The sequence below is a fragment of the Dysidea avara genome, chromosome 7, assembly GCF_963678975.1.
Source record: "Dysidea avara chromosome 7, odDysAvar1.4, whole genome shotgun sequence".
Taxonomy (NCBI): Eukaryota; Metazoa; Porifera; class Demospongiae; order Dictyoceratida; family Dysideidae; genus Dysidea; species Dysidea avara.
In genome coordinates, this window is record NC_089278.1 from 26,829,987 (window position 1) to 26,856,234 (window position 26,248).

Here is a 26,248-nt window from a genome sequence, read left to right on the forward strand (position 1 = left end):
ACATGGGGTAGGCTTCATCTTACAACAGCAGCAGGTAGGTACAGAGCAATGGTCTATGGTACAGGCAGGCTCTCGTTTTCTCACACCAGCAGAGTCCATGCCAGATATGCTGTCATAGAACTAGAGCTGTTGGCTGTTGCATGGGCAGTCATGAAGTGTAACATGTTTTTACGTGGCCTGCAGAATTTCCAAGTCTTCACAGATCATAGCCCATTGGTGCCCATTCTTAACAACCACCGACTAGATGAAATTGATAACCCTAGATTGAAACGCCTGAGGGCCAGACTGATGCCTTATAATTTCACAGCAGTTTGGTGCAAGGGTAGTACGAATGCAGCACCTGATGCACTGTCACGCTACCCGATCAAGGAACCAACACAAGATGATGCAATCGCAGAATGTGAGGAGGACCATACCCCAGCTGTTTCTATTTCCGAGATGAGAGTCCGACAGTCAGGCAGTACAGAAGAGAGTGTACGGCTCCAAGACCTGCGACAGCAGACAAGGCAGGATGAAGAATACCAGCAGTTGAAAAGCATCATCATGCAGGGATTTCCAAACCATAGAGGAGACCTACCAGAGTCTTGTAAACATTACTGGCAGTTGCGGCATCACCTCACTGTTGATGATGACTTAATTGTATATGGTTGTCGCCTGCTGATCCCTTCCCAGATGCGTTGGGAATCCTCAACCAACTGCATGAATCACACCAAGGTGCGGTGCGCACCAAGCAACGCGCACGGCTCACAGTTTACTGGCCAAACCTGGATAATGACATAGACAACATAGTCTTACAATGTACACAATGTCAAGTTCATAGGCCATCAAACACCAGAGAACCAATGATTGCAAAACCACTTCCACCCCATCCTTTCAAAGAATTAGCAGCTGATTTTTGTTATCATGGTTACCTTGTTATTGTGGACTGCTACACAGATTGGCCCACTGTAGTTCCCATGGGTAAATCGGCAAATGCCACTAACTTGATCACTGCATGTACTCAGAGTTATTTGCATGCACAGCAGTCCCAGATACATTTTGGTCAGATGGAGGACCACAATTCTCTTCCAATCAGTTTCGTCAATTTGCTACGCAATGGAAGTTCCAACACCAGATGTCATCCCCACACTACCCACAAAGTAATGGCAAAGCAGAAGCCACTGTTAAATCCATGAAGAAAATCATCCGTGCAGCTTGGAACGGTAGATATTTAGATGGTGACAAGCTTTGCAGAGCTTTGTTACAGTATCGAAACACACACTGTTAAAATGAAGAGTAACCACGACTCTCAAGGAGTTCCCAGTGTAGGGAGGATTTAACACCCCTGGAGAATAACCATTACTATAAAGGAGTAACTGGGGAGTAACACATGCTCTGAAGGTGGTGTCACTTACTCTTCAGAGTAATGGTTATTCTCTTCAGAGTGTTGGTTACTCTCCATGGGGTGTTAAATCCTCCGTACACTGGGAACTCTTCAGAGTGGTGGTTACTCTTTATTTTTAACAGTGCACCTTCAGTGAAAGACGGGCTGTCACCTGCACACAAGTTGTTTGGACGCCCGATACAGGACACTCTACCTGCCCACACCAGTTCATTTACTCTGATAACACAATTACAACAAGATCAGGCTAGAGCCAAGGCAGGAAAAGTCCGGCAACAGGCCACAAATTATTACAACCGCAATACTTGCCCACTATACCAGACATATGGTTACAGTCCCAAGTAGCTCTGCAAAATCCTAGAACAAAATTATGGGACATATATGGAGAAGTCATTGCAATTGGACCATATCGCCAGTACACGATTAAGACATCGTCAGGAAAGATCCTCATCAGAAATCAAAGATTCATCCGATGCAGAGTACCATTGTCATCACTACCACAACCAGCACCAGTCGTTCAATCACAAGAACAACAATCTTTGCCAATGGACTTGTCATTGCCACGACGTTCTAGCAGAGTCAGGAGGAGGCCACAGAAACTTATTGAAGACCCCACCTGGCAGGGCCCCTATTAAGCTTTTTCACATCTCGTGAAAAGCTTGGTGGGGAGGTGTAGGAAATAGTTGACAATAGACATATGGGACAGTAGTATGTAGTTTATTAGATTATATGATTTAGACCAATAATGTATGAATGTTGTAGTACATTATTCTATTGTATCACGTGATGTTAATTATCAACCGAGTTATCACAATATAGCTAAAAAAAGCTCACAACTATAGCCCTAACCTGAGACCGGAGTTGTTGCACCTGCACATGGTCCAAACTAAACAAAATTTAATTGCTTTTGTGCATGAAATATGTATTTTGAGCTCTAGCTCTAGCTGCTGTATTGTCATGATTATCAAAATCAGAAGAGGACTTGTGTTGCATATAGTGTAAGATTGAAATGATTTACTATAATTGGTCTGAGGGCATGAAATTCTTGAAACACAGCTGTGACAAGATTGAGTCTGGAAGAAAGTTGAGAGAAACGACTGCAATCTGGAAGTAATTTAAGGAAATAGCTAGCGGAAGTGATGAAGTTAAATCAAGAACTAGTGAACTATGTACGTATTAGGGACCCGCCGATTATGCTCATAATTTTACCTATTATGCTATGCTGCACTGCTCAAAAATTCACCTATTATGCTTAAATTAATGCTCAATATTTACCTATTATGCTCGATTATGCTCAATGTTCGTGCCTTAGTTCATATGCTTTGCTACTAGTTTAACACTGTATAGAAAGAAAAAAATGAGTGGCTAGAACACAAATAATAAATTCGTACTGCATGTAAGAGAAAAGATCGATATACTCTAATAGAACAGTCAGTTTGATGATTGTTCTATTAGAGTTACTGACTGCTCTATTAGAGTATATCGATCTTATTGTGCAATTGTCATTTTTCCAGCAAGAATTTATACTATCGTACAAATATTTAACCTAATGTAACACTTTCACACCTCAGATCAAAGGAATTCTTTATGCTACAAATGTGATGTGGCACACTTAGCAGTGCAACATCTAGATGTCGCACTGCAAAGTGTGCTGACAACTCATTACTGCATTCCACAAACTGTACAGCTTTAATGCTTCTTACTATTGAATACTGTAGTAAAATGTATATGAAACCTATATGAGCAACATCCACTTTACATTGTGGGCTTCAGTGATCTCCTGTGGCCTACAATTGAGCCCTCCTGTGGCTCTCAATTGAAACCAACCGAATCCCACAATCAAAACTGTCTCATGGTGATAAGGTTTCTTATACATTTTGAAAACCTTACATAGTAAATACTAGTGTTATACTAAGAGCTAATGTGAAGCTTTGATATAGTAACCATAATAATAAATTCAACCACCATAGAGGATCCTGGACAAATGCCAGACCACATTAAAAGCACCCTCAACCACATCAAAGGCATTTAACTTAAAAGTGAATTTAGTAGCTTAAAACTACTGTAAAAGTAACTTGAAAGGGTTAGAACTACTTTAAAAAGCACCTTCAAAAGCTTAAAAAGCTACTTTGAAGTGTAACATATTAGTTGCAACACTGTAAGTCGTGCATTACCTGATATGTACGCACTCGCCCTCGGGCGCTGCGCGCCCTTGGGCATTGTGCGTACATATCAGGCAATGCACCCCCTACAGCGTTACAACCATTACTTATGCTGGCATTATGCTCAATGCTTTTAGGTACCTATTATGCTCAAAATTATGCCAGCATAATCGGCGGGTCCCTATACTACGTATGCAGTAGTTATTATACGTATAGGGCTATTATGTTTAATCAAAAAGTGGACCACAAAATGGAAAATGACTATCTTATGAGGTACTGTTGGTCAAATCCCAAAAGAGAGGTAAGATGGATAACACAAATATGTAACTTTAATTTTAGTGCTATTTTAGCATGACTCCTAAATGCATTTAAAACTAGATTTTTTACCACAACTAGCCCCTTTTTAGCCCCTGTCAGTTTGCAGTAAGGTGTATCCAGAAATTCAATTGATCAATGGCTGTTTGATCTATATATCAGGACAATACTTTACTTACAGAGATTAAGAACATAAAACATACAAGAGCACCAATAACAGCATGCATTTATGTAAAGCATGATACAGTAAGGTAGTAGGCGTAACTAAAAATGTTCATACAATCAACCATGCAGATGAATGGGATGATCTCCCTGGAACAACAAATGCAGTTGAGTCCATCAACCGACAAAGCATACCAGCGAATGTTAAAGCAGTATCCCTGAAACCACTGATAGAACACATTTACCTCCTCGAAGACCAGAGACAAGCCATTATACAACTGACTACCAGCGGCGGAGGAAGCAGTTGATATGAGGGGGGGGCTCCGCTGGGCTGACCCAGACTTATTTCTATAGTTTGGTAAGGTGAGACCAAAAAAAAAAAAAAAAAAGAAAGGTCACAACCAACTGACAAGAGTTTTCCACCTAACCAGCTACCACTTCTAGCTGATAAACTACATAAAAATCCTTACATAGCTCGCTACACACTGACTACTTTATTAGAGTGACTGCTCTATTAGAGTATCTCGATCTTTATCACAGTTTTCAGCACCACTTCAAGAAAGATAATTTTGGTGTGATATCATTCTGAGGGGGGGGGCTAAGCCCCCCCTCAGCAGACCAAGGGGGGGCTTCAGCCCCCTAGCCCCCCCTTTCCGCCGCCTATGCTGGCTACCAATGCCAATGTCACTATATCATACCGTGAAGTTTTATAATGATGACAGCCAGCAAGCAACAACATGGTATAAAGGCAATGTGATATCATACAGCAAGGCTATGTGATAACATTTGATGGTTTTGGTCCTGAAGATAACGGGTGTATCGAATGTCTCAGAAAGGCATTTGAAAAGAAAGAGATCAGATTTCTGTAGATCCAATGTATTGTACTAGTTATTCAGCATGTTGTAATTAAAATTGATTTAGAAATGTAAATAATACAATTACTTAGAGTGTTGGTGTAACTAGTTAGTTATCACATGTATGCTTATTGTGTACGTAGGTGATTGTAAAAGCTAGTTACTGTATTGTTATGACAATTATTTCAATAAAATTTTCTAATAGCTATACGCAGTGTTGGGAGTAACGCGTTACATATGTAATGCGTTACATAATATTATTACTTTTGTGGTAACTAAGTAATATAACGAAATACGCTATAACAACAGGTAATGTAACTCAAGTTACTTTACTTACAAATGTAATGCGTTACCTAAGTAATATAGTTGCTGTAACAAATCTAATATTACATAATATTATTACTACAAGTAACGAAGTTACTGATCTCGTTAGTAATCCACTGAGTAACGCCTAGCCACAACAAAGTAATGAAGCCTACTGAATGAAGCTTATTCACCAGCTTCTTACTTATAACCAAGATTTGCACATTGTCCAACAATACAATCATGTCATGTGATAAGATGGCAGTTTCACACGTGACAGCTTAAAGCTGTGGACACAAAGTAATACAATATTATTATAGTTACTTTATTTTATGGGTAATATGTAACTGTAACTAAATAGTTCAGCTGCAAGTAATATATAATATGTAACTAGTTACTTTAAAAGTAACTTGCCCAACACTGGCTATACAGTAGTATGAGTATAACTAGCTAGCAATTGTGTGCACCTACCACTTTCAGACTGTTATCCCAGCAATATCAAAATGGTGTGTTTAAAGGTTTTGGTCATGGCTGTTATCCCGGCAATATTGAAATGTTGTGTTTAAAGGTTTTGGTCATGGCTGTTATCCCGGCAATATCGAAATGGTGTGTTTAAAGGTTTTGGTTATGCACGGCTGTTATCCCGGCAACATCGAAATGTTGTGTTTAAAGGTTATGATATGGCTGTTAGCCCGGCAATATCGAAATGTTGTGTGTAAAGGTTTTGATATGGCTGTTATCCCAGCAATATCGAAATGTTGTGTTTAAAGGTTTTGGATATGGCTGTTATCCCAGCAAAAGTAAGCCTAAAGACAGAAGGTACAAAATGTATTGGTCATTTCTGTTGCTCTAAAAACCTTTTACTGCAAGGAGTTTACAGCCATATTAAAACCTTTTATTAGAAGGTTTTTGATACAATTGTTTGGCACTAGTCTGGGATCCGCAGAGAAGTGTCGATTTGGTGATAGCACGTGATGGTTTCCCTTCGTAACGGAAATCGTCCGTATTTTCCATAGTGGCTTTTTGAAAGCAGAGGTGCTTTTCAAACAGTTCTTGATTTGTACTGTTGTGTAACGGGTTGAACATAGCCAACAGCAAAGTGCAATGGATACTTCACTTTTCAGACGATAATTAATATAATTGGGGAGCGCGGCACGATTTCTTTCTGTTGGTATATGCGTGGATTGCAGAGGTGCTTTACGAACAGTTCTTGATTCGAAATGCTGTGCAATGGGTCAGGGCCATAGCCCACGGTCCGGCCAATCACTTTTCAGCTACTTGATTTTAGTGAAAAGATCGAGATACTCTAATAGAGCAGTCATCAAAATATACTCTAATAGAACAGTCACCGTGATACTCTAATAAAGCATTCAGTACTTATAGCCTAAGCCATGACATCTGTTAACTGTCTTAGAATTACCCAGTGAGTCATCTGCATGGCACACTGCATTGAGCTAATTGATCATGCATGTCATGCATTAGCATGGCAGTTACAATCTAAAACTAAACTTTCACGTTGAGAAATTTTTGTATACATCATGAAAATAAAATTAGCTCCTAGCTATAATAGTCAGATATGAAACTCAATTAATTGGTAATGTAGCACAAAATTACCATTGATGTTAACAAAAAGAAGAGACTTTGTATGTAAAATAGCCTCCAGATGCCATTTTAGAGACTCAGAGTATCTATTTTCAAAAGTTTTCCTGGGGAGCATGCCCCCTGACTCCTCTAGCTTACTATGCTGTGAGTACTTATAGTACATGCAGTTAAATAACACACCAAAGCAGATAATCTCCAATTTACAGATCATGTTAGATTAATAAAAACTGAGTATTGTGCATGACTATGACCTTCATTGCAGTCTATGGATGGCCGGACCACTCAAAATCTCTGGGCTCCGGCCCTGCAATGGGTTGAACATAGCTGACAATGAAGTGTAATGGATAGTTCGCTTTTTAGACGATAAGGGGCTGGGCATTTCAGATGCGGTATGCGTGGGTTCACCAGTCATAATAAATTTATTTACAAAAAAAGTTAACAAACAAATACATGAAAAAATTTGGACATCGGTAAAAAGTACTGAAACAAGTTGGAGTAGTCCATGATGTTAAATCACAGTAAAACAATATGAAGTGTTATGTCCCTACTGTGCAATTTTTTGAGCACAGTAGGGATATAACACTTCTTATTGTTTTACTGTGACTTACTATCATGGACTACACCAACTTGTTTCAGTACTTTTTATCGATGTGCTATGGTCCCTACTCTAGTTGAAAATTCCAATTTTTTTCATGAACTTGTTATTATAATTAGCTACAAAGTCAGAGATGTTCTGATACTGAATTTGAAAAGTGCAGTGGAAATGATGAAGGTAATTAACCACAGGAGAAAATTACAAGGTATGAACAGGATTACATACAGTACTTACAACAAATCAGTTGAAATTGAAACTTACTATGCATATCTACCACATAATATATTATAGATATTGTGCTAAAAATTAATGACCAGTCAACCAGTGGCGTAGCCAAACCCGGGCAAGCCAGGGCATTGCCCTGGCATCAGACTTCTTTGCCCCACCATCAGCTCCTAGAGTAATTATAAAGACGTGGGCTGGATAGCTCGAGATTTTGCTAAAGTTACTTAACTAGTCACTGTACAAGAATAAGTATAGCACAACTTATACAACACTCACCATGCCATTTTCGCCGATGGTTTCCTTCTTTTTGGCTAAACAGAGATGGGGTTATCCAAGGGATTTTCCCTACGAGTAACTTGATTGTGCACAAATAGAGGAGGCAATAAATAGAAGCAAGATCACGTGATTACAAAAAACCGCGCAGCATTGTCGCAAGGAGTGAAAGACAAAGAATGGACGGTTTACATTTGGATGAAGTGATCACGGTAGCTATTGGTGTGGTAAAAACTCGGGAGGCAAAGCAGTCTGGAGGTATTTGTGAAATTAGCACCCATCTATCCGCTCAGTTCAAACGGTATGGAGTACTTGTTCAGTCAGCAATTCTTTTCTTTTTGTTTCCACTTTTCTAGGCTAACAACTGTAGTGGCAGAGCATAGTCATCACGTGATAGAGCGCCTCGTGCTTTAATTCAAGAATCTTTGTAGTCTGGTATTAAGACACATGTAGCTAGATGTATGTAATATGTTAGAAGGCCAATAGCTAGCTAGGCGTTCGCTTCTATTAGGTTGATATTAGTCATCTTGCATGCAGTAGTGTAGCATGATACATAATGCATTTTAAAAATGTTATATTGATGTCCATATGAAGATGGGCATGTGTACGTGTGTTGCATGGGAAATGGCTTGCCCAGGCATGGCGAAAAGTCTGGCTACGCCACTGCAGTCAACAATCAAACTTGGTGATCAGTCAACAGTGAAACTTGGCGATCAGTTAATAGTTCATGATACCAATTCTTCAACTGCTCATCACTTAACTAGCAAAGAACAGAACTACAATCAAATGCTAGATAAATACACTACAAAGGTTAGAACACGCACTGAACCGTTAGAAAGTGAAAGATCCACACTTCATGCATCAATTTTTAGCACAATATCTATAATATATTATGTGGTAGATATGCATAGTAAGTTTCAATTTCAACTGATTTGTAAGTACTGTATGTAATCCTGTTCATACCTTGTAATTTTCTCATATGGTTAATCACCTTGTTTCATCACTCTGTGCATTGATCAATGCACAGAGTGATGAAACAAGCCATCATGATTTGGTTGCACTAGACCATGATTTACAGGAATTTCTAAAAAGAAAAGGAAGAAGTTCACAATCTTTACCGCATATTTTATTATGTAAGACAGATAAGTGATGAATTGTTAAGGTAATTGCATTAGTAGCTGTATATTAATAGTATATTTGGTTTTAGTGAGTCATTTGAAAAAAGGGCACCCCATCGTCAGTCAGCTTTCAAAGTAAGGGGTAAAACAACAGCTGATTGCAACTGGACCATCAGTGATAGACCTCCTGCTCAACTACCACCAAGTGAAGCATTAGACTCCATAAGTGAAGACCGAGTTGAGGAAACAACCCAATTCTCTGCAGTTCAACCTCATTTATTATCATATGATTCCAATGATGATCCAAATTATGTGCATGTACGAGACTTGAGTGCACTTCTGAGGCATTTTAAAATATCTAAGAAAGGTACGCATACATGAACAGTATTATACTTTTTATGTGCAGCATAATAGATATTAATAGTATAGTTGTATACTTAAGCTATATATGGTAAATTGGGATTGGATTATCTTGGATCATTTTTGACTAAATTTATTGTTTCACATAACACTTCAGAATATTCTAATAGAGCAGCCGTGTAATGTAATAAAATATTAATGTGCAGGGCACAAAAGCATCAGTAACAGCTACAAAAGATAATATTATAGTGTTAACAGAGTAGAAAGATATGCACAACAAGGAGCTGACTATTTTTGATGTGCTAATGTATATCATCTCAAGAGGTTTAACTGAATAGGTTTGTGTCAATTATGTCAGCATAATTTTAAGCATAATAGGCTAGCAAAACCATCAAGCATTATGCAAGCACAATAGGACAATTTTCAAGATTTTAATTAAAATGTCAAATGCATGTGCCAAAATACAACAAAATGTCATGCTATTATTGCAGTTCATATCAAGTGATGCTATTATTTTGCTGATTCTTGGTTGATTATTCACACTTCATGGAATAAGATCAAGGTACTCTAATAGAGCAGTCATTTACTCTAATACAGCAGTCAGGAAATGCTAATGTATTCTAATAAAAGTTGGCTACAACAGTTCTCAAGCATAATCTTGATTGATTTTGAAAGAATAATTTTGAGCATAGTAGGCTGAATTTTTGAGCACTGCTCAAAATCATAATAATCTATTTTCAAACTATAATTGGCTCAGGCCTATAACTAAATTAGCTATGCAATAGTTAAATGTTTAATTATTGTGAATGTACTTGTTAAGTACCTAGGCAAAATACCTTTCTTCCAATTTGACCCAGATTGCTACTCAGGTTGCATTGAAGATTTGAACAGTTCTTTCCATCTCCCAACAAATCCTGGTCCCATCCTTGATGTATTACCATTATCAATGACTAATCTTAGGCTACTTTGTTTGTAATAATTATACAAGTGTAACAAAGCTGACCTAACTTTAGCAGCAGCACCTGATTTTACTGAGCTTATTGTTATTGTACATGTAAAACATAGTCACCTGATGATGTAGTGTAGACACCTGATGTTCTAGTATAAAAAGTGTATGCTGTTTTAAATCATTGGAGTCTTTATTCATCAAGTCTTGAAGTAGTTCTGTCGCAATAAGCTCTGCAAGCAAACTTTGAAGCTTACTGGGCAGGCAAAAACCTTTACAGTGGAGGTTCTACCAAGATAGGAGTGAATAGACAAGACTCAATTTTTACTCTGCTAGAGGAGACTCCCTACAGACAGTGAGCAATAAGGCTTTAGCTTAGTCCATAAATTGGCCATAGTGGACATTTGTCAATAATATTAAGTTTAGGACAGAAATGGAGCTTTCAGGTCATAGAGAAGCTTATCCTCTGATTCTAGGCACATTGGCATTGAACAATGGCATTTATTGGTTCAATATTTAAACTTACCTGTCACTGGAACCAGCCCTGACCTTCAAGTCATGGTGGAAGGGAAACTAAGGGAACTGGAGCAGGATCCTGCAAATTCAAGCAGATTATAGAGGTTAGAGCTACATGACGAAAGTGGAGCATTCCTTGAAGTTTCAGTGCCAGATGAACACCCAACTTTAGCCCCTGCAAGTTTTTGTCCCTCATTGGCAAGCTCAAGAGAGAGTGTGTTGGATGAACCTACTGACACAAGATTACATGAAACCTTGGAGAATGCCAATGTTGAGATTTGCTCACTTAGACAGTTATAAGAGAAACAGAGGTTAGCTATAATGGAATACAAGTGTTTGCTTCCAGACACTGAGGAGAAAGCAACAGATAGGGACCCGCCTATTATGCTCAAAATTTTACCCATTATGCTATGCTGCATTGCTCAAAATTTTTACCTATTATGCTCAAATTATGCTCAAGCTTTATGCCTCATTTCCCATGTTTTGTTAATAAATTTGCAGTTATGGGCTGGCTGAAGTACCTCTTTGCTCTTCAAAACTGCATGTGACAGAAAAGATCGATATACTCTAATAGAACAGTCAGCTGCCTGGTTGTTCTATTAGAGTTATTGACTGTTCTATTAGAGTGTATCGATCTTTTTCTGTGATATGTATCAAGGATTTGTAGTATGGCTGAAGTATTCTGCCTATTATGCTAGCATTATGCTCAATGCTTCCAGGCACCTATTATGCTCATAATTCTGCCAGCATAATCGGCGGGTCCCTAGCAACAGAGCTGGCCCTTAAGAATCAGCAGCTGACCAAGCTACTTGCTGAGACTGAGGCAAGAGAGACAGAGCTGGCTCTTGAGAACCAGCAGCTTACAGAGTCACTTGCTGTAACTGAGGAAAAGATGACTAAGTTAGTTTTGGAATGTGAACAGTTAAGAAAACATTTTTAAGGTTCTGAAGCGCAACGTCTTAAATGTGAACTCCTACAGGCTAAGGTTAGAGTTAAGGAGTTGTGGAAAGACATGTGTGATCAGATCCATGAGTTTGATTTTGTTTGTGGGAGAGAGACAATGGACTAGAGTTTCTAAGGAAACATACAGGAATGAAGACTGCTGTGACTACATCGTTTGCAACTGAGCAGACTATGCTGTCTGGGCACTCTAGTGGAGCCACTAATGTTAGCTGGCCCTTACCCTCCTCTACTGTTGATCTCCACAGAGATACCTTGGTGCCCAATCAAACTGTTCCAGTTCTTCCTCAACACGTAACCACCACCATGCAAACCATTTGAAATACATAGGTGTATAACTGATGTATTATTATGATATACACCAAGGATACACATGTGTGGCACATCTGTTATACACCATGGTTGTACCTGTGTATAGATACCATTTACACTACTATGTATAATATATGAGTATAATTGACTGATACACTACTGGTTAACCACGTGTATAACCTCTGTTTACATAAGTATAATATGTGCATATGTAAGAAATACATATTTGATATACTCACCAATGTATAATTGTGGTGTAACTCAATGTAGTATATCTGATGTGAATATCTTTACTATTATAAGATTAGAGGTTTCATATTAAAAAATTTAAAATTGTACAACATTGAGTAAACAACATGAAATGTGTCCAGTAGTGTTCACTTTGATAAAAGTAGCAGGTACATCATTCTTCTTCTATATAGGTCTCATCATCAAACGACATCTACAGACAAAAGAAATTACTTAACAATGATTCAAATGCTCTTTTGTGGCCTTACCAATGAAACGAAGCTGATAAATTCACCAGATGTACATGTGTGGACATAATTCTTCTTCCTAGTTCACATCTCCTAAACTCCACACACTGTTCTACAATAGAAAAGGTGTATTCTCCAATAGACAACTATGAAAAGCTATTATACCTGTTCACTGCGTAAACACAGTTAACTCAATCATGATCATGTGCCTGGCATCTACACAATGAAGTATCAGTAGCATGTGATTCTACAATTCAGCCCTACAAAATGAATACTTTAAAATAGTTAGTCAGTACAGGGGCGTAGGCAGGATTTCCAAAAGGGGGGTTCTGCCCTAAGTATAGAATTTCGTAGGTGTGCACATGTAAACACGTGTAAACATGTGTATTCTTATAAATTCATTCGCAATAGCGAGTAGAGGTACTTGAATTCCTCTGCCTGAAGACCTGTAGCTACCCATTTCAGTGGATTTGTGTAAGTTAATTCAGTTCTAGTTAACCAGTATCACGAATTAAAAAACTTAACTCTGAAAAGGGGGTTCGTCCGAACCCTTTGAACCCCCCCTGGCTACGCCCCTGCTGAGTAATACGACAACAGACATACCTGTAACTATTGAAATGCTGTGCAATCATAATAAGCAGCAGCAGCCACTATCATTGAAAAGAAAAATTAAAGCTGGCAAGAAAGAAGCACTACTGCTTACCAAGCTATTATTATGTCAGTGCATGATGCAGCAAACTATGTCGCCAAAGCAACTTCCATACAATACCTGCATTGAATCATCAGCCCGTAAAACAGTATAGACAACAAGTAAACTGACTAACAAACCTTTTAAATGTGCTTTTGTACCTAAAGACAAAACTACATAAACAGAAACTTTAATGAACCACACGCACAATTCATGTACGCTTACCCTGATACTAGTGGCGCACCGCGACGCCTTGACCTAGTCTTGAGAGCGATACAACTACGCGCGTCTAGCTAACACCTACAAGATTAATATTTAGTACACCACGGCAATAAGAAGTGAACATTAATAGCTACACTGACTCACCTCAGTCTGGAGGCGGTGCTCACATAAAAGTGCCTCCGACCCGATAGAACAGTGTGCAATGAAACAAAGTATCATCGATAAAAACTCGGATGAAAAGAACTGCGCTAGACTTCACACACTGCTAGCACAGGAAAAGTACCTGAGGAATAGTATGTAGTGTTTTGCAGAGCATTTTTCTGTGCTATAAAACACTCAGTAGAATTATGCATAACATTTTACTGAAACAAACCACAGTAATATAGTGCAAACAATTTCACAGGACATTAAACAGTACTGGGGAATATAGCATAAAATACTACATCAGGGCCGGAGGAGGGAAAATTGAGTTGGTCAGGCCATTGACTATAATGTTGAAATTGTTACTATATACATGCCAATGAGAGAGGAGCTGTTGCACAGTGTGCAAAGCACACTCTGCGAAGTACGAAGCACGAGCATTCTTTGAAAATTAGACACTCAGATATGCAATTTTAGTGATATTTCAGTGCTAGCTAGCTATATAAATATGCTCAAGCCTATCTGTTGTTCTGCAGACTTTCTATACTATGTATAATTGTAGACCTGACATATAAGGGACACAGCATGAAACTTGCTGTATGGTTCATTTAATTATAACTAGCAATTAGAAGTTTAAGGGGGGTCTGGGGGTGCAACCCCCAGGAGCTGCAGAATTTTTGCAATTTAAAGGCTTGAAAATGCCTTAAAATTTAAAATTGATGCTAAACTTTAAAAGTGCAACTAGCTAGCAATTTGCAACTTTCCCCCCAAATTTCACAGGAACCCATGCAGCATGGCCCGGATATAAGTACTATACAGTGAATTCACACACAGCTACAATAAAAAGCTACACAGCTACAAAAATACAGTATACTACTATACTGGTTTGTATGAAATGAACGGATCATCGCGTAAATATACTGGTGGACAGTCACGAGACCAATCAGTATTCGAAAATTGTGCTATGTGGGTGAGACTGAGAGTTTGCTCAGTATCTCGACAGGAGTGGGTAGTTGAAGAGGAGTGATTTCTACTCAACATCTCATCCAGATGGCCACCATGTAATGTATGGGTGTACAGCTTCTTGCCGCGGAATGAGTCATCTGGTTTGTCACTGCCAGCCCTTCGCCCAGTAAAAGAAGCCAAGAGAGACAAGCCAAGGAATGCTAATGATTATTTTATGAAGATTGAATTGTGATATAAGTGTGCTGGTTTAGAATCAAAGAAAACACCTGCCTTACACGTGATAAATGCCAACTGTCAACACACGTGATACGTACTGTACGTATAACCCACAATCATTTCTGTACAAAACCATACGAATGCTATGCTCTACTGTAAGGTAATTGGAGGTACTATACATGTAGTTCTGTGCTTTAGTTAGGCTGAGAAACTAGGTAACTACTCGTGTCATGCATTTTCAATAACATCTGTAAAATGTACGTAGCTACATGTGAAGTGATCGTCCAAAGATTGCATGAGAGTAATATAGTTCGAGCTAGTCAGCTAGTTGGTTCAACTCCAGATTATTGGTCCGGCTCAGGCCTGACCAACCGGACCGTCTCCTCCGGCCTTGTACATAATATTTCATTGTGGAATTATGACAAAAGAATATTGCGAGTAATTCCACAATATATTCTCACTTTACAAATAGTGATATAATGACTATAAAATAGTGTACTTTATTTCACAGCAAATTTTAGTGCATTGTAAAATGCTTTGTAGAATTCTATTACCGCATGTATGTGTTCATCTGATCATGAGGCTTTGAATATTAATTATCTTTACACCATCAACACACACAGAGCTATAATCATATAATTATTTATTATAGTAGTTCATCCAACTTGCATGGACTGTGGTAGTATGCAAATCATCGTGGACTTGTGATTTCATCACTGATTAAAGACTGGGTGTATAGGGCTGTGATGAACCAACAGCAGCAAAGCACCTTTGTATAAGCTGCCATGCATGATCCAATCCAAAGTAAATGATCACTAAACAATGTGCATGCTACTGCATGTGGACAGAGTCACCAACCGAAAACTGAACTTCCTGGCTTTATACACCAGTGTTCTGAAACTTCACAAGATGGTAAATATTCAACCTTCTATTCAAATCCCAACATGAGTATATTCCAAAAAGCATCAGCTTTTATAGAAAGTAACATGATTCTAGCATAATTATGTGCATGACATTGCATTGAATGAACAACTGAATGCAATCATGAGAGTGTATAAGTATGCACACAAAACATGATGGTTTGATCAGGTACCATCACCATTAGCTACAATTGTTGGCTTTTGTCCACACCATAGTCAACTTCAGACATTGCTGTCAAGTATGGCCACGGGTATTATATGCTACCTATGGTATGGCATACTGACTGGTTATGTTGCATGGTTGATTTCTTGGTTCACCAAATCGTCAGTCTTAGAATGGTGATAAAGACTCGTGTAAAAGTACTTTCTATTAGTGTTAGTATTGTAGTGATGTGATCCCTACACACACCATATCCACTTGCCTCATCTACAATAAATAATCAGGTCATAGACATAGATGATCTGTACGCATGCGCACAGAGCATACATGTATTCCGAGATGTATTCTTGTGAAATTTCTTCCTGTTTTCATTTCCAAACACTCTGAAATGTCTCTGCACGGACTGAAAACATCTTGCTGTTTGCATAAACCATCACCAAAGGCTTCCAGAACGACGAACTTCCGAGAGTCGAGCAATTCACGTGATCGTCACCATGACAGTAACCACGTGATAGAAACGGCGGGAACTCAGTTCAAACTGATGAAGACGTGGACGTCGTGCAGGATGTTTGAGAGAAGGCCTAAGCTTCACGAGGGTATTCTTTTAAGTCTGGGCGTTTTTATGGCATAAGTAAAGGAAATGTTATAGTTCTTCAGTGATGCCAGCCGGGATAAAACTGGCGGCACTTTAGAGAGGTAAGTTGCAATTGTGACTGAACGATGCGATTTAATCTAATTTTTATGCACACATGCACTTTCATTTGTATAACCGAAAATTTATTGTTAATGGTAACCCTATAGAAAGGCTGCCATTGAAGTAACACAACAGGTGAGGTGATAGCTAGCTAATGCCTAACTTGTATGGTTGTCGAATGTAAAAATTTCAGGTTGTAGTGTTGGCTAACCAACTTAAGGATCCATTTCATCTGGTAAGTAAGCACATCAGTTCCTATTATTGTGTATGCATAGTATGTCATTGTAGTGAGTCAAAATAAAATCTGTTTGGTGTGGGTGTACAAAAACCAGAAGAATGCTTTGATCTGGAGTGTATTTGAAACTATTGAAGTGTGTAGATGTTCCATCGAAGGAGTCTCCGTCAATTAATTTGTTGATGTTCCATTGAAGGAGCCTCCGTCAATAATTTATACCCAAATGAGTGTTCTGAATAAAAAAAATCTAGAACAAAGGAAGGATTTCAGCGCAAAAAATGGTTGTCTAAACTTTGTGAGTTATTATTTAATTATATGCACAGCTGATTGTATTATTATACTGCAGGGAAGAGCTATATTTCTGAGGCTATGGCCAATTTGCTGAAGATTTTTATTCGAGCCACACATTTGTAACAATTGGGATTTGTATGTGGAGAATTCTTCAGATGATCCAGATGGAACATTGTTGACTACTAAACAGACGAAACATTTGTTGATGATTACTAAACAGACGGAACGCTTGTTGATCTCTTCACAGATGGAACATTTGTTAATGATCACTAAACAGACGGAACATAATTTTATGTTGATCACTAAATTTGTTGATCACTAAGCAGATGGAACATTTGTTGATTACTAAACAGACAGAACATTTGTTGAACACTAAATGGACAGAAATTTGTTGAACACTATACAGACGGAACATTTGTTGAACACTAAACAGATGGAACATTTGTTGAACACTAAACAGATGGAAATTTGTTGATCACTAAACAGACAGAACATTTGCTAATCACTAAACAGATGGAACATTTGTTGAATACTAAACAGACGGAAATTTGTTGATCACTAAACAGATGGAACATTATTTTGGTGATCTCTAAACAGACGGAACATTTGTCACTAAACAGATGGAACATTTGTTGATCACTTAACAGACAGAACATATGATTACTAAAGGACAGGACTATAGCTATGTACTGATGTAGGACATGTTGTATTACTGTATGCTTTTAGTTGTATTTTTGTAAGTTTTTTTGTGTCATGAAAAATTATAACAAAATTAGTAGTAAAACATCAATGGGGAATTCTTCAATGGTTTTATAGAAAATTTAACAAATGAAATACAATAAGTTTGTCAGATGATTTGTGATAAGATTTACAGAAAAATGCATTGCAAATTCTATAAACAATTCTACAATAAGTATCACAATAGATTCCTTAGGTGATATTACTTGCTATAGTGTATTCAATTGGCCAACAATTCCATAGAGTATGTGGATAGTCATATTTGTTGTAAAATCTTGTATATTATTTATCAGTAACTTTTCCTGTGATAGTCTGAGCTCTCGGCAAAAGAGGTCTAACCGCATCCAGTTGTAAAACTAGTGTTGCTTATAAATTTACGAATCACGTGATTTGATACTCTGGAAGAGCTCATCGTCCTAGACCACCGCGCAAATTCCTACAGTTATGTGGCAAACTGGACAGACAGTAACTAGTTAGTTATTAGTGTTGATTCCGCTGTGAATACTACCTTCACTACTACATTCCTCTTGGTGAGTGGATATGTTCATAGATCCTTAGAGTGTAAAAGATCTATGATATGTTTGTATTGTCCTTTACAGATTACTTAAGCATGTTATACTTTATGTACTAGTCTCACCTGGCTAGACCACTTTATCTTTGTATGGAGAAAAATGGGTGTGGTCCAGTTTGAATAGTCGCACTCATTCTGGACACACCTCTAAGCATGACATCACTGCTTTTGCACATGTTAGTCCCACTGTGTCATATTATGTGTCTCACTGTGTCATAATTATTGTATGTCTCGCTGTGTCATTTTGTATGTCCCACTGTGTCATATTGTATAGCCAGTCACCATCATTGGTACGACGCTTTGATAGACCACCACCATCCAAAGTGTAGGTTAAGAGTGATGTATCAAGTATTATGTACAGATGATTTAGTTTGTATGTATGTTCAGGAGTCCAACAAATCTTGCATAGCCAGACTGACTAAGCCTTTCGCTATTGAGCAACATGTTTGTTTTGTATCCTGTTGTGTTCAAGCAAACACTGTGCCACATTTTAAAGTATAATAGTCTCAGAACCTAAACAGTAAGAAGAGAATGGCTTTGCCAATTTGCACCAAGCAGTGGAACTTCCCCTGAAAAAGTTGGTCTAGCTATGTGAGATAGGAGGGTGTCCTGATATTCAAAATGAAATATAAAATCATTACAGTGGAACCTGTGTATTAAAGACACCTTGGGATCAACCAAAAATGTCCTGATTATTAAGATGTCCTGATTTTCCAGGTCAGTTTACATGTAAAAGCTGGTACTTTGGGGCCTCAACTAAGTGTCCAGGTTATGCAGGTGTCCTCTGTAAAACAGTAATTGTATATTCAGTCGAACCTCTCTAATCCAACACCTGCATAATCCTCTCTAATCCGACCGAAATGTCATTTACCAACATTTTTGTATAGAAAACAACCTCTGTAATCTGACAACTCTGTACCCCATAATCCGACACAAACTTTGATTCTCTAGACTTGGAAATGCATTGTTTTTGACCTTTGTAATCTGACAGAGAATAATAGTGGCATTAGAATAATCACAGAAAATAATTTTTAAGCAACCAAAGTATTTAATTGGTTTCCAGTAATAGAAAAAAGCTGTAATACCTACAAATTCTAAAATTAATTCATGTTAAAAACATTGTGTGATCTGTTTTACCTGTTATTTACTGCATAATCTGACATATTGTATAATGTCGGATTACAGAGGTGACTTGATAATCCAACAACCTCCTTTATTCAGCAAAATCTATGGCTCCTATTGAGCGTCGGATTAGAGAGGTTTGACTGTATACTGTAAAACAATCACTGTACAAACTGTTTGCTCATGGCTAAAATGACAGCTAACAAGTATGTGCAATATGTTTCTGTAAAATTAATTATTGTGTACAGCCTACTTTGTGTCTGGTAACTTTTCAGGTGTGATATGTGTAGAGCAACCCTCTATGAGCACAATGATCTAATTCATGGAAATTTTGGCACCACAATGACCCAACCAACCTGGTGTAACAAATTTTGTATTGCGAAATGCAATAAAAGACATATCTCATGACACATGATAGATACCTCAGATTTTGTTGGAAAAGTAGTGCATGGCAATTTAAATGAGCTATAGAAGAAGGAAATTGGAGAAAATTTTAGTGCATCGATTTTTTTAATTCCACGTAGGGCTACTACAGTAACTGAGTGTCATATGTTTGTACGGGTATGTGTGAAGGTCATCCTAGTTGATTACAGTGTTTATAGGGATTAGTGTGCTGCAAGGATTCCATGTATATATGCATTCCTATTCATAGTGTGGGTGGCTACTGAAAGTTTTATGGTGTGTACTCCTGTTTCTACAGTACCTACACGATGTGATGGAGAAGGCTACACTGCAGGAGAAAACTGGTCTCCCCTGGAACTTACATCAGTGATCAAGCTTATCCTTTTTATGAACGAGATAAGTGAGCCTACATATGTGTATAGGTAGGCTACAGTACATTACACATGCACACACACATATGCATAATAAATAGGGACCCGCTGATTATGCTCATAATTTTACCTATTATACTATGCTGCACTGCTCAAAAATTCACCTATTATGCTTAAATTAATGCTCAATTTTACCTATTATGCTCGATTATGCTCAATGTTCATGCCTTAGTTCGCAGTGTTGGGCAAGTTACTTTTTAAAGTAACTAGTTACATATTACATATTACTTGCAACTGAACCATTTAGTTACAGTTACATATTACCCATAAAATAAAGTAACTGTAATAACATTACATATTATATTACTTTGTGTCCACAGCCTTAAGCTGTCACGTATGAAACTACCACCTCATCACGTGACTGTTGGGCAATGTGTAAATGTTGGTTATAAGTAAGAAGCTGGTGAATAAGCTTCATTCAGTAGGCTTCATTACTTCGTTGTGGTTAGACGTTACTCAGTGGATTACTAACGAGATTAGTAACTTCGTTACTTGTAGTAATAATATTACATAATATTAGATTCGTTACAGTAACTATATTACTTAGATAACGCGTTACACTTGTAAGTAAAGTAACTTGAGTTATATTACCTGTTTTTATAGTGTATTTCGTTATATTACTTTGTTACCACAAAAGTAATAATATTACGTAACGCGATACATAAGTAGCGCGTTACTCCCAACACTGTTAGTTCATATGCTTTGCTACTAGTTTAACACTATATAGAAAGAAAAAAATGAGTGGCTGGAACACAAATAATAAATTCTTGCTGCATGCCTACATGTAAGAGACAAGATCGATATACTCTAATAGAACAGTCAGTTTGATGATTGTTCTATTAGAGTTACTGACTGCTCTATTAGAGTATATCGATCTTATTATGCAATTGTCATTTTCCCAGCAAGAGTTTACACTATCGTACAAATATTTAACCTATTATGCTGGCATTATGCTCAATGCTTTTAGGTACCTATTATGCTCAAAATTATGCTAGCATAATCGGCGGGTCCCTAATAATAAATATTAATGCTACACAGTACACACATGCAAATGCACACACACATATGCATAATAAATATTAATGCTACACAGTACACACATGCAAATGCACACACACACACACACACACACACACACACACACACACACACACACACACACACACACACACACACACACACACACACACACACACACACACACACACACGCACACACACACACACACACACACTGTTTTTACACTATGATGACTAAAATACTTGAATTTGGCATTTTCTGGTTATACCCTGGTGGCTAAATGAAACCAGACCAGTGAGTGATATGAGATCAACCATAATTTGAGACAATTATGATAAATTACTGAAATTCCTCTATAATTCATCCTCAGAGGATCTACGAAATTTTCTTGGAGGAAGCAACAGCAGCCTGTATGCACCTCATAAATTGTCGAGTTTCACTTTGTCATGCTTCACGTTCCAGTGGTGGTCTGGTAAAATGGCAATCATTGCTGTAAACTGGCATTACAATGGATGTTCATGACTGTACACAAACAAAGAATGTTGGGTGTAATCACATACATATAGTTAAAGAATCTGTGAATAAACACTGTGCGTAGTAAGTGACCAATCTACAACGAATCATTTTTATTATAGACTAAAGTCTCCATCACACTATACGAAAGTATGCAGCTTACGTTTTTGGTCTCTTGTATGATTTAACTGAAATCATACCCATAGTGCTAAACATTATAGAGTTATGAAGGCGTCAGCAGAAAATTTGGCTAAATAGAAAATTCCATAGAAACGAGTTTGGTCTGGGATGTGCAGACATGTGGTCGCGCCTACCCAGTGAATCAGCATTTGAGACAATTATGATACATTACTGAAATTTCTCTATAATTCATCCTCAGAGGATCTACGAAATTTTCTTGGAGGAAGCAACAGCAGCCTGTATGTACCTCATAGATTGTCAAGTTTCACTTTTTCATGCTTCACTTTGTCATGCTTCACGTTCCAGTGGTGGTCTGGTAAAATGGCAATCATTGCTGTAAAATGGAATTACAATGGATGTTCATGACTGTACACAAACAAAGAATGTTGGGTGTAATCACATACATATAGTTAAAGAATCTGTGAATAATTCTACACTGTGTGTAGTAAGTGACCAATCTACAATGAATCATTTTTATTATAGACTAAAGTCTCTATCACACTATACAAAAGTATGCAGTTTACTTTTTGGTCTCTTGTATGACTTAACTGAAATCATACCCATAGTGCTAAACATTATAGAGTTATGAAGGCGTCAGCAGAAAATTTGGCTAAATAGAAAATTCCATAGAAACGAGTTTGATCTGGGATGTGCAGACATGTGGTCGCGCCTACCCAGTGAATCAGCACTGCGGTGCACCATTACTCATGGAAAACAACAGCACTTGCATGTGTCCAGCTCATTAAAATTTTCATTAGAGATAGGTACTATAACCAATCATATCAAAGAGGTGAGCATGTGTTCGCTTCCAGTGGTTTTACACGTTTCTCTACGCCTGAATAGTCCGTACTAAATGTATATTATGTAAGGCCTACTTGTTCTTTCAGTGTGTGCTATCAAACGTTTGGGTAGCTGGCCTTTGTAACAAAATTTATTAAGGAAGAACAAGTAGCCAGGTGACTAGTGTTACTACAGGCGACTATATTAATATCACAGTCTTGGCAAAATGTATGTATGCATGTTGCTAGCTACCACTGTGGTGTACATACTGTTCCTAAAAGTTAAATTGACTACCTACCTTATATAGGACTTAATAATAATTTTCAAGTACAGATCCTCCTAATACTTTGTGTATGATATGACGATGAAGCCAATGTTCCCGGTACTGCAGCGGTATAAATGTGGTGTACGACATTACCCAGAAGCATAGATGTTATGTACGCCAACAGTCATGTTCTACCAACAACTGTTAAGTATGCCTAAATACTGTATAATTAAAAAAGCATCGATGAAATGACAACAAATGCTAGAAATTTTTGAGGGATGAAATTCTTGCAAATTTGTGAATATTGACAGTTTTCTATATAATATTATATTGATGAAATCATTGAGGTTATTATAGTGATTACCTTAGTGAAGTAATGTATAATGATGCTCTCTAGATTTTTGTGAATTTAAAGTCATGTTTTACACAGTTTTGCAAAGTTTTGTCCCTCATAACTTATAGCCTGTGTGCACTTACTACTGATATTCTTGTTATGGTAGATTCAACCAGTAAAGTGTGCCAGATTCACTCAGTAGGGAGTACTCAAGTTGTACGATGACCTTTGTGCACTAACAACCGATATCCTTGGCAGATTCGGTCAGCAAAGAGTACTGAAGTTATAATGACAGACAATCTGTAAGTATGATCATGGCCTTTGCATACTAATAACAGCTTATATTCTTGACAGATTTAGTCAGCAAAGTATACTCAAGTTGTTCAATGGACAATAATGACCATGGTCTTTGTATGATGGACAACTTGCAATAGCCTTTTGTGCACTAACAATCAATATCATTCGGCCATCAAGGAGTACCCAAGTTTACGGCAGACAACTGCTAAGTATGACCACGACCTTTGTATAATAATGACCGATATCCTTGGCAGATTCACTCAACAGAGAGTACCCATGTGTACGATGGACAGCTGGTAAGTTTTCACTAGCATTTGTTCACTAACAACTGATCTTTGCAGATTCAGTCAGCGAAGAGAACTGAAGCTGTACGACATACAACTGGTAAGTACTGTATGTCTGAGCATTTACAACTTTAACAACTGTTCTGAGCATTTACAACTTTACAACTGTTCTTTTGCAGTTTCTTTCAGTCAGTTATAAAGTTGTACCATAAATTTTATACTGGTAATTGTAGCCTATGTGCTCTTTAAAATAACTATGTCTTGGCAGATGCAGCCTGGTGAAAATAGTACTACATGTATGGCTTGAATTGATGTACAGCAACCACCAACTGGGTCAGGCCTGGTGTAGATGAAGAAAAGCCACTGTGACAGGGAACATCTTAATGTTTTTTTTCTATACAAATGTAATTCTACATAAAGGCAAGCTTAGATTAATGCCACTTGGGATGACAATGGAGCTGTTGTTGTGTGTGTTACAGTTTATTGAATTACATTTTGATACATAAATTCTTTAAAAATAGCACAGAATGCATAAGAATTTAATAATAAGTTAGCTGTATGTACTGTGCCCACGTAACCATGCCAACAAGCTGTGGTAAGCTATACTACATTGTGTATATCTATTACATATGTACACATGATGTATACACACCAGTGTATAGCAGCCAATTTGTAATACACAGGATATACAATTATAGTATATCATATTCATACATACCTGTGTAAATTGAATGTATAATTGAGTTATGCCTACTAGTGTGCACCTGAGCATATCAAACTTTTTGCACAGTGCACTGCTGTTGACAAGCCTGCCAGCAATGGAGTCACAACATCATTGAAACTACTTGGGTAGTCTCATATGCCACCAACAATGGAGTCAGGACCACCTGTACAGGTACCCCATCAATTGTTTTACCTTCTGTGTCATTTCATACAGGGCTACCTAGTATTGTCTGGTAATCCTGCAAGGACTGTGTCTACAATGATGCCCCATGTTTGGAATGTGCCATGCTCTGGGTTGCACATGAGTACTGCTGTCTCTAGCAGCCCTTCAGTAACACAAGCAGCCCCCCCAGTCTCATTGAGTGACATTTCAGTGCATAGGCGGCGGAAAGGGGGGGGGGGGCTAGGGGGCTAAAGCCCCCCCTCAGAATGATATCACACCCAAATTATCTTTCTTGGAGTGGGGCTGAAAATCGTGATAAAGATCGAGATACTCTAATAGAGCAGTCACTCTAATAAAGTAGTCAGTGTGTAGCGAGCTATGTAAGGATTTTTATGTTGTTTATCAGCTAGAATGGTAGCTGGTGAGGTGAAAAGCTCTTGTCAGTTAGTTGTGGCCTTTTTTTTTTTTTTTTTTTTTTTTGTCTCACCTTACCAAACTATAGAAATAAGTCTCGGTCAGCTCAGCGGAGCTCCCCTCATATCAACTACTTCCTCCGCCGCTGCTTCAGTGCAGCATCGAGGTAAAGCCCCTCCAATACTTTTACTGAGGAAGATGCTGAAACCCGTTTTGATGATTGGCTACCAACATTGGAAAGAGTGGAAATAATTGGACTGATAGTGAAGTGCTCATGCAGTTGGCTGGATATTTGCATGGTAGAGTTTTACTTGGGTGGAATTTGATGAGTCAAACTGAATTTGATACTTACAAGTCAGCTATTTCTGGATTGAGAGTACAATTAGATCCCAGTAGTAAAACATTGTCGACTATAGATTTTAGACACATCACTCAAAAGGAATCTGAGAGCATTTCTGATTTCATCAGAAGGTTAGAACACACATTTCAGCTGGCATTTGGTCACGACCCTATATGTCAGCAGAAACTAGAGATGTGTTACTGTATGGTAAACTACAGGATGACCTGTGAATTGATCTCATTAGTAAAGCTCCAGCCATCTCCGGAGCCCAAAGCTATAAAGAGCTTTGCATATAAATCGAACATACATGTAAGTAGCTATTAGACCAACCAGCTATTAGCAGCATAAGGAATGTTTCAAACATAATCAAATGTTCTATGCTAGTACACCAATTCTACATAAAACTCTTCCTAAGGTGATTTTATAGATACGTACATGTTCCAAACTATCAACATAACTATCTTGACCTGTATGTACAGGGTACAAGTCTAACAGTAATAGCGATGCAATTTCCTTTACACTTCGTAGATTCCTTGTTACAACCTTAGCCTATATGCACTTGGTTAATAGAATTATTT

General features: G+C 37.9%; 1 protein-coding gene and 4 long non-coding RNA genes across 14 annotated transcripts; 3 read left to right on the forward strand and 2 right to left on the reverse strand.

The window, feature by feature from the left end:
- The first annotated feature begins 48 nt into the window (after window positions 1-48).
- Window positions 49-780, forward strand: LOC136261136 (uncharacterized). The gene has a single exon (XM_066055106.1). It carries the CDS (start codon window positions 49-51, stop codon window positions 778-780), a length of 732 nt encoding a protein of 243 aa, XP_065911178.1.
- An 11,593-nt stretch (window positions 781-12,373) lies between these two features.
- Window positions 12,374-13,207, reverse strand: LOC136260830 (uncharacterized). Its single transcript, XR_010703682.1, has 4 exons — window positions 13,164-13,207; window positions 12,726-12,820; window positions 12,582-12,672; window positions 12,374-12,526 (listed from the first exon to the last, which is right to left on the reverse strand). It is a non-coding gene; the product is annotated as an uncharacterized lncRNA (long non-coding RNA).
- LOC136260832 (uncharacterized) lies at window positions 13,207-13,878 on the reverse strand. Of its 2 annotated transcripts, XR_010703692.1 has the most exons (4): window positions 13,615-13,870; window positions 13,474-13,548; window positions 13,389-13,421; window positions 13,207-13,329 (listed from the first exon to the last, which is right to left on the reverse strand). It is a non-coding gene; the product is annotated as an uncharacterized lncRNA (long non-coding RNA). The 2 variants fall into 2 exon arrangements; XR_010703691.1 differs by having other exon boundaries at window positions 13,389-13,548; window positions 13,615-13,878.
- Window positions 13,879-15,440: 1,562 nt separating this feature from the next.
- On the forward strand, window positions 15,441-17,841 carry LOC136260833 (uncharacterized). Of its 2 annotated transcripts, XR_010703694.1 has the most exons (5): window positions 15,441-16,569; window positions 16,675-16,702; window positions 16,761-16,802; window positions 16,856-17,097; window positions 17,149-17,841. It is a non-coding gene; the product is annotated as an uncharacterized lncRNA (long non-coding RNA). The 2 variants fall into 2 exon arrangements; XR_010703693.1 differs by having other exon boundaries at window positions 15,441-16,802.
- A 364-nt stretch (window positions 17,842-18,205) lies between these two features.
- Window positions 18,206-24,485, forward strand: LOC136260831 (uncharacterized). 8 transcript variants are annotated; one of them, XR_010703685.1, is made up of 8 exons: window positions 18,206-18,361; window positions 18,677-18,727; window positions 19,046-19,119; window positions 20,225-20,326; window positions 23,616-23,751; window positions 23,804-24,042; window positions 24,088-24,130; window positions 24,299-24,485. It is a non-coding gene; the product is annotated as an uncharacterized lncRNA (long non-coding RNA). The 8 variants fall into 8 exon arrangements; XR_010703684.1 differs by lacking the exon at window positions 19,046-19,119 and adding an exon at window positions 19,588-19,730; XR_010703686.1 differs by lacking the exon at window positions 19,046-19,119 and having other exon boundaries at window positions 20,225-20,348.
- The last annotated feature ends 1,763 nt before the right edge of the window (window positions 24,486-26,248 follow it).

What these genes read in the sequence shown, in the direction of transcription:
- LOC136261136 (XM_066055106.1), top strand. Translation starts at nt 49, where the DNA reads ATGGTCTATGGTACAGGCAGGCTCTCGTTTTCTCACACCAGCAGAGTC.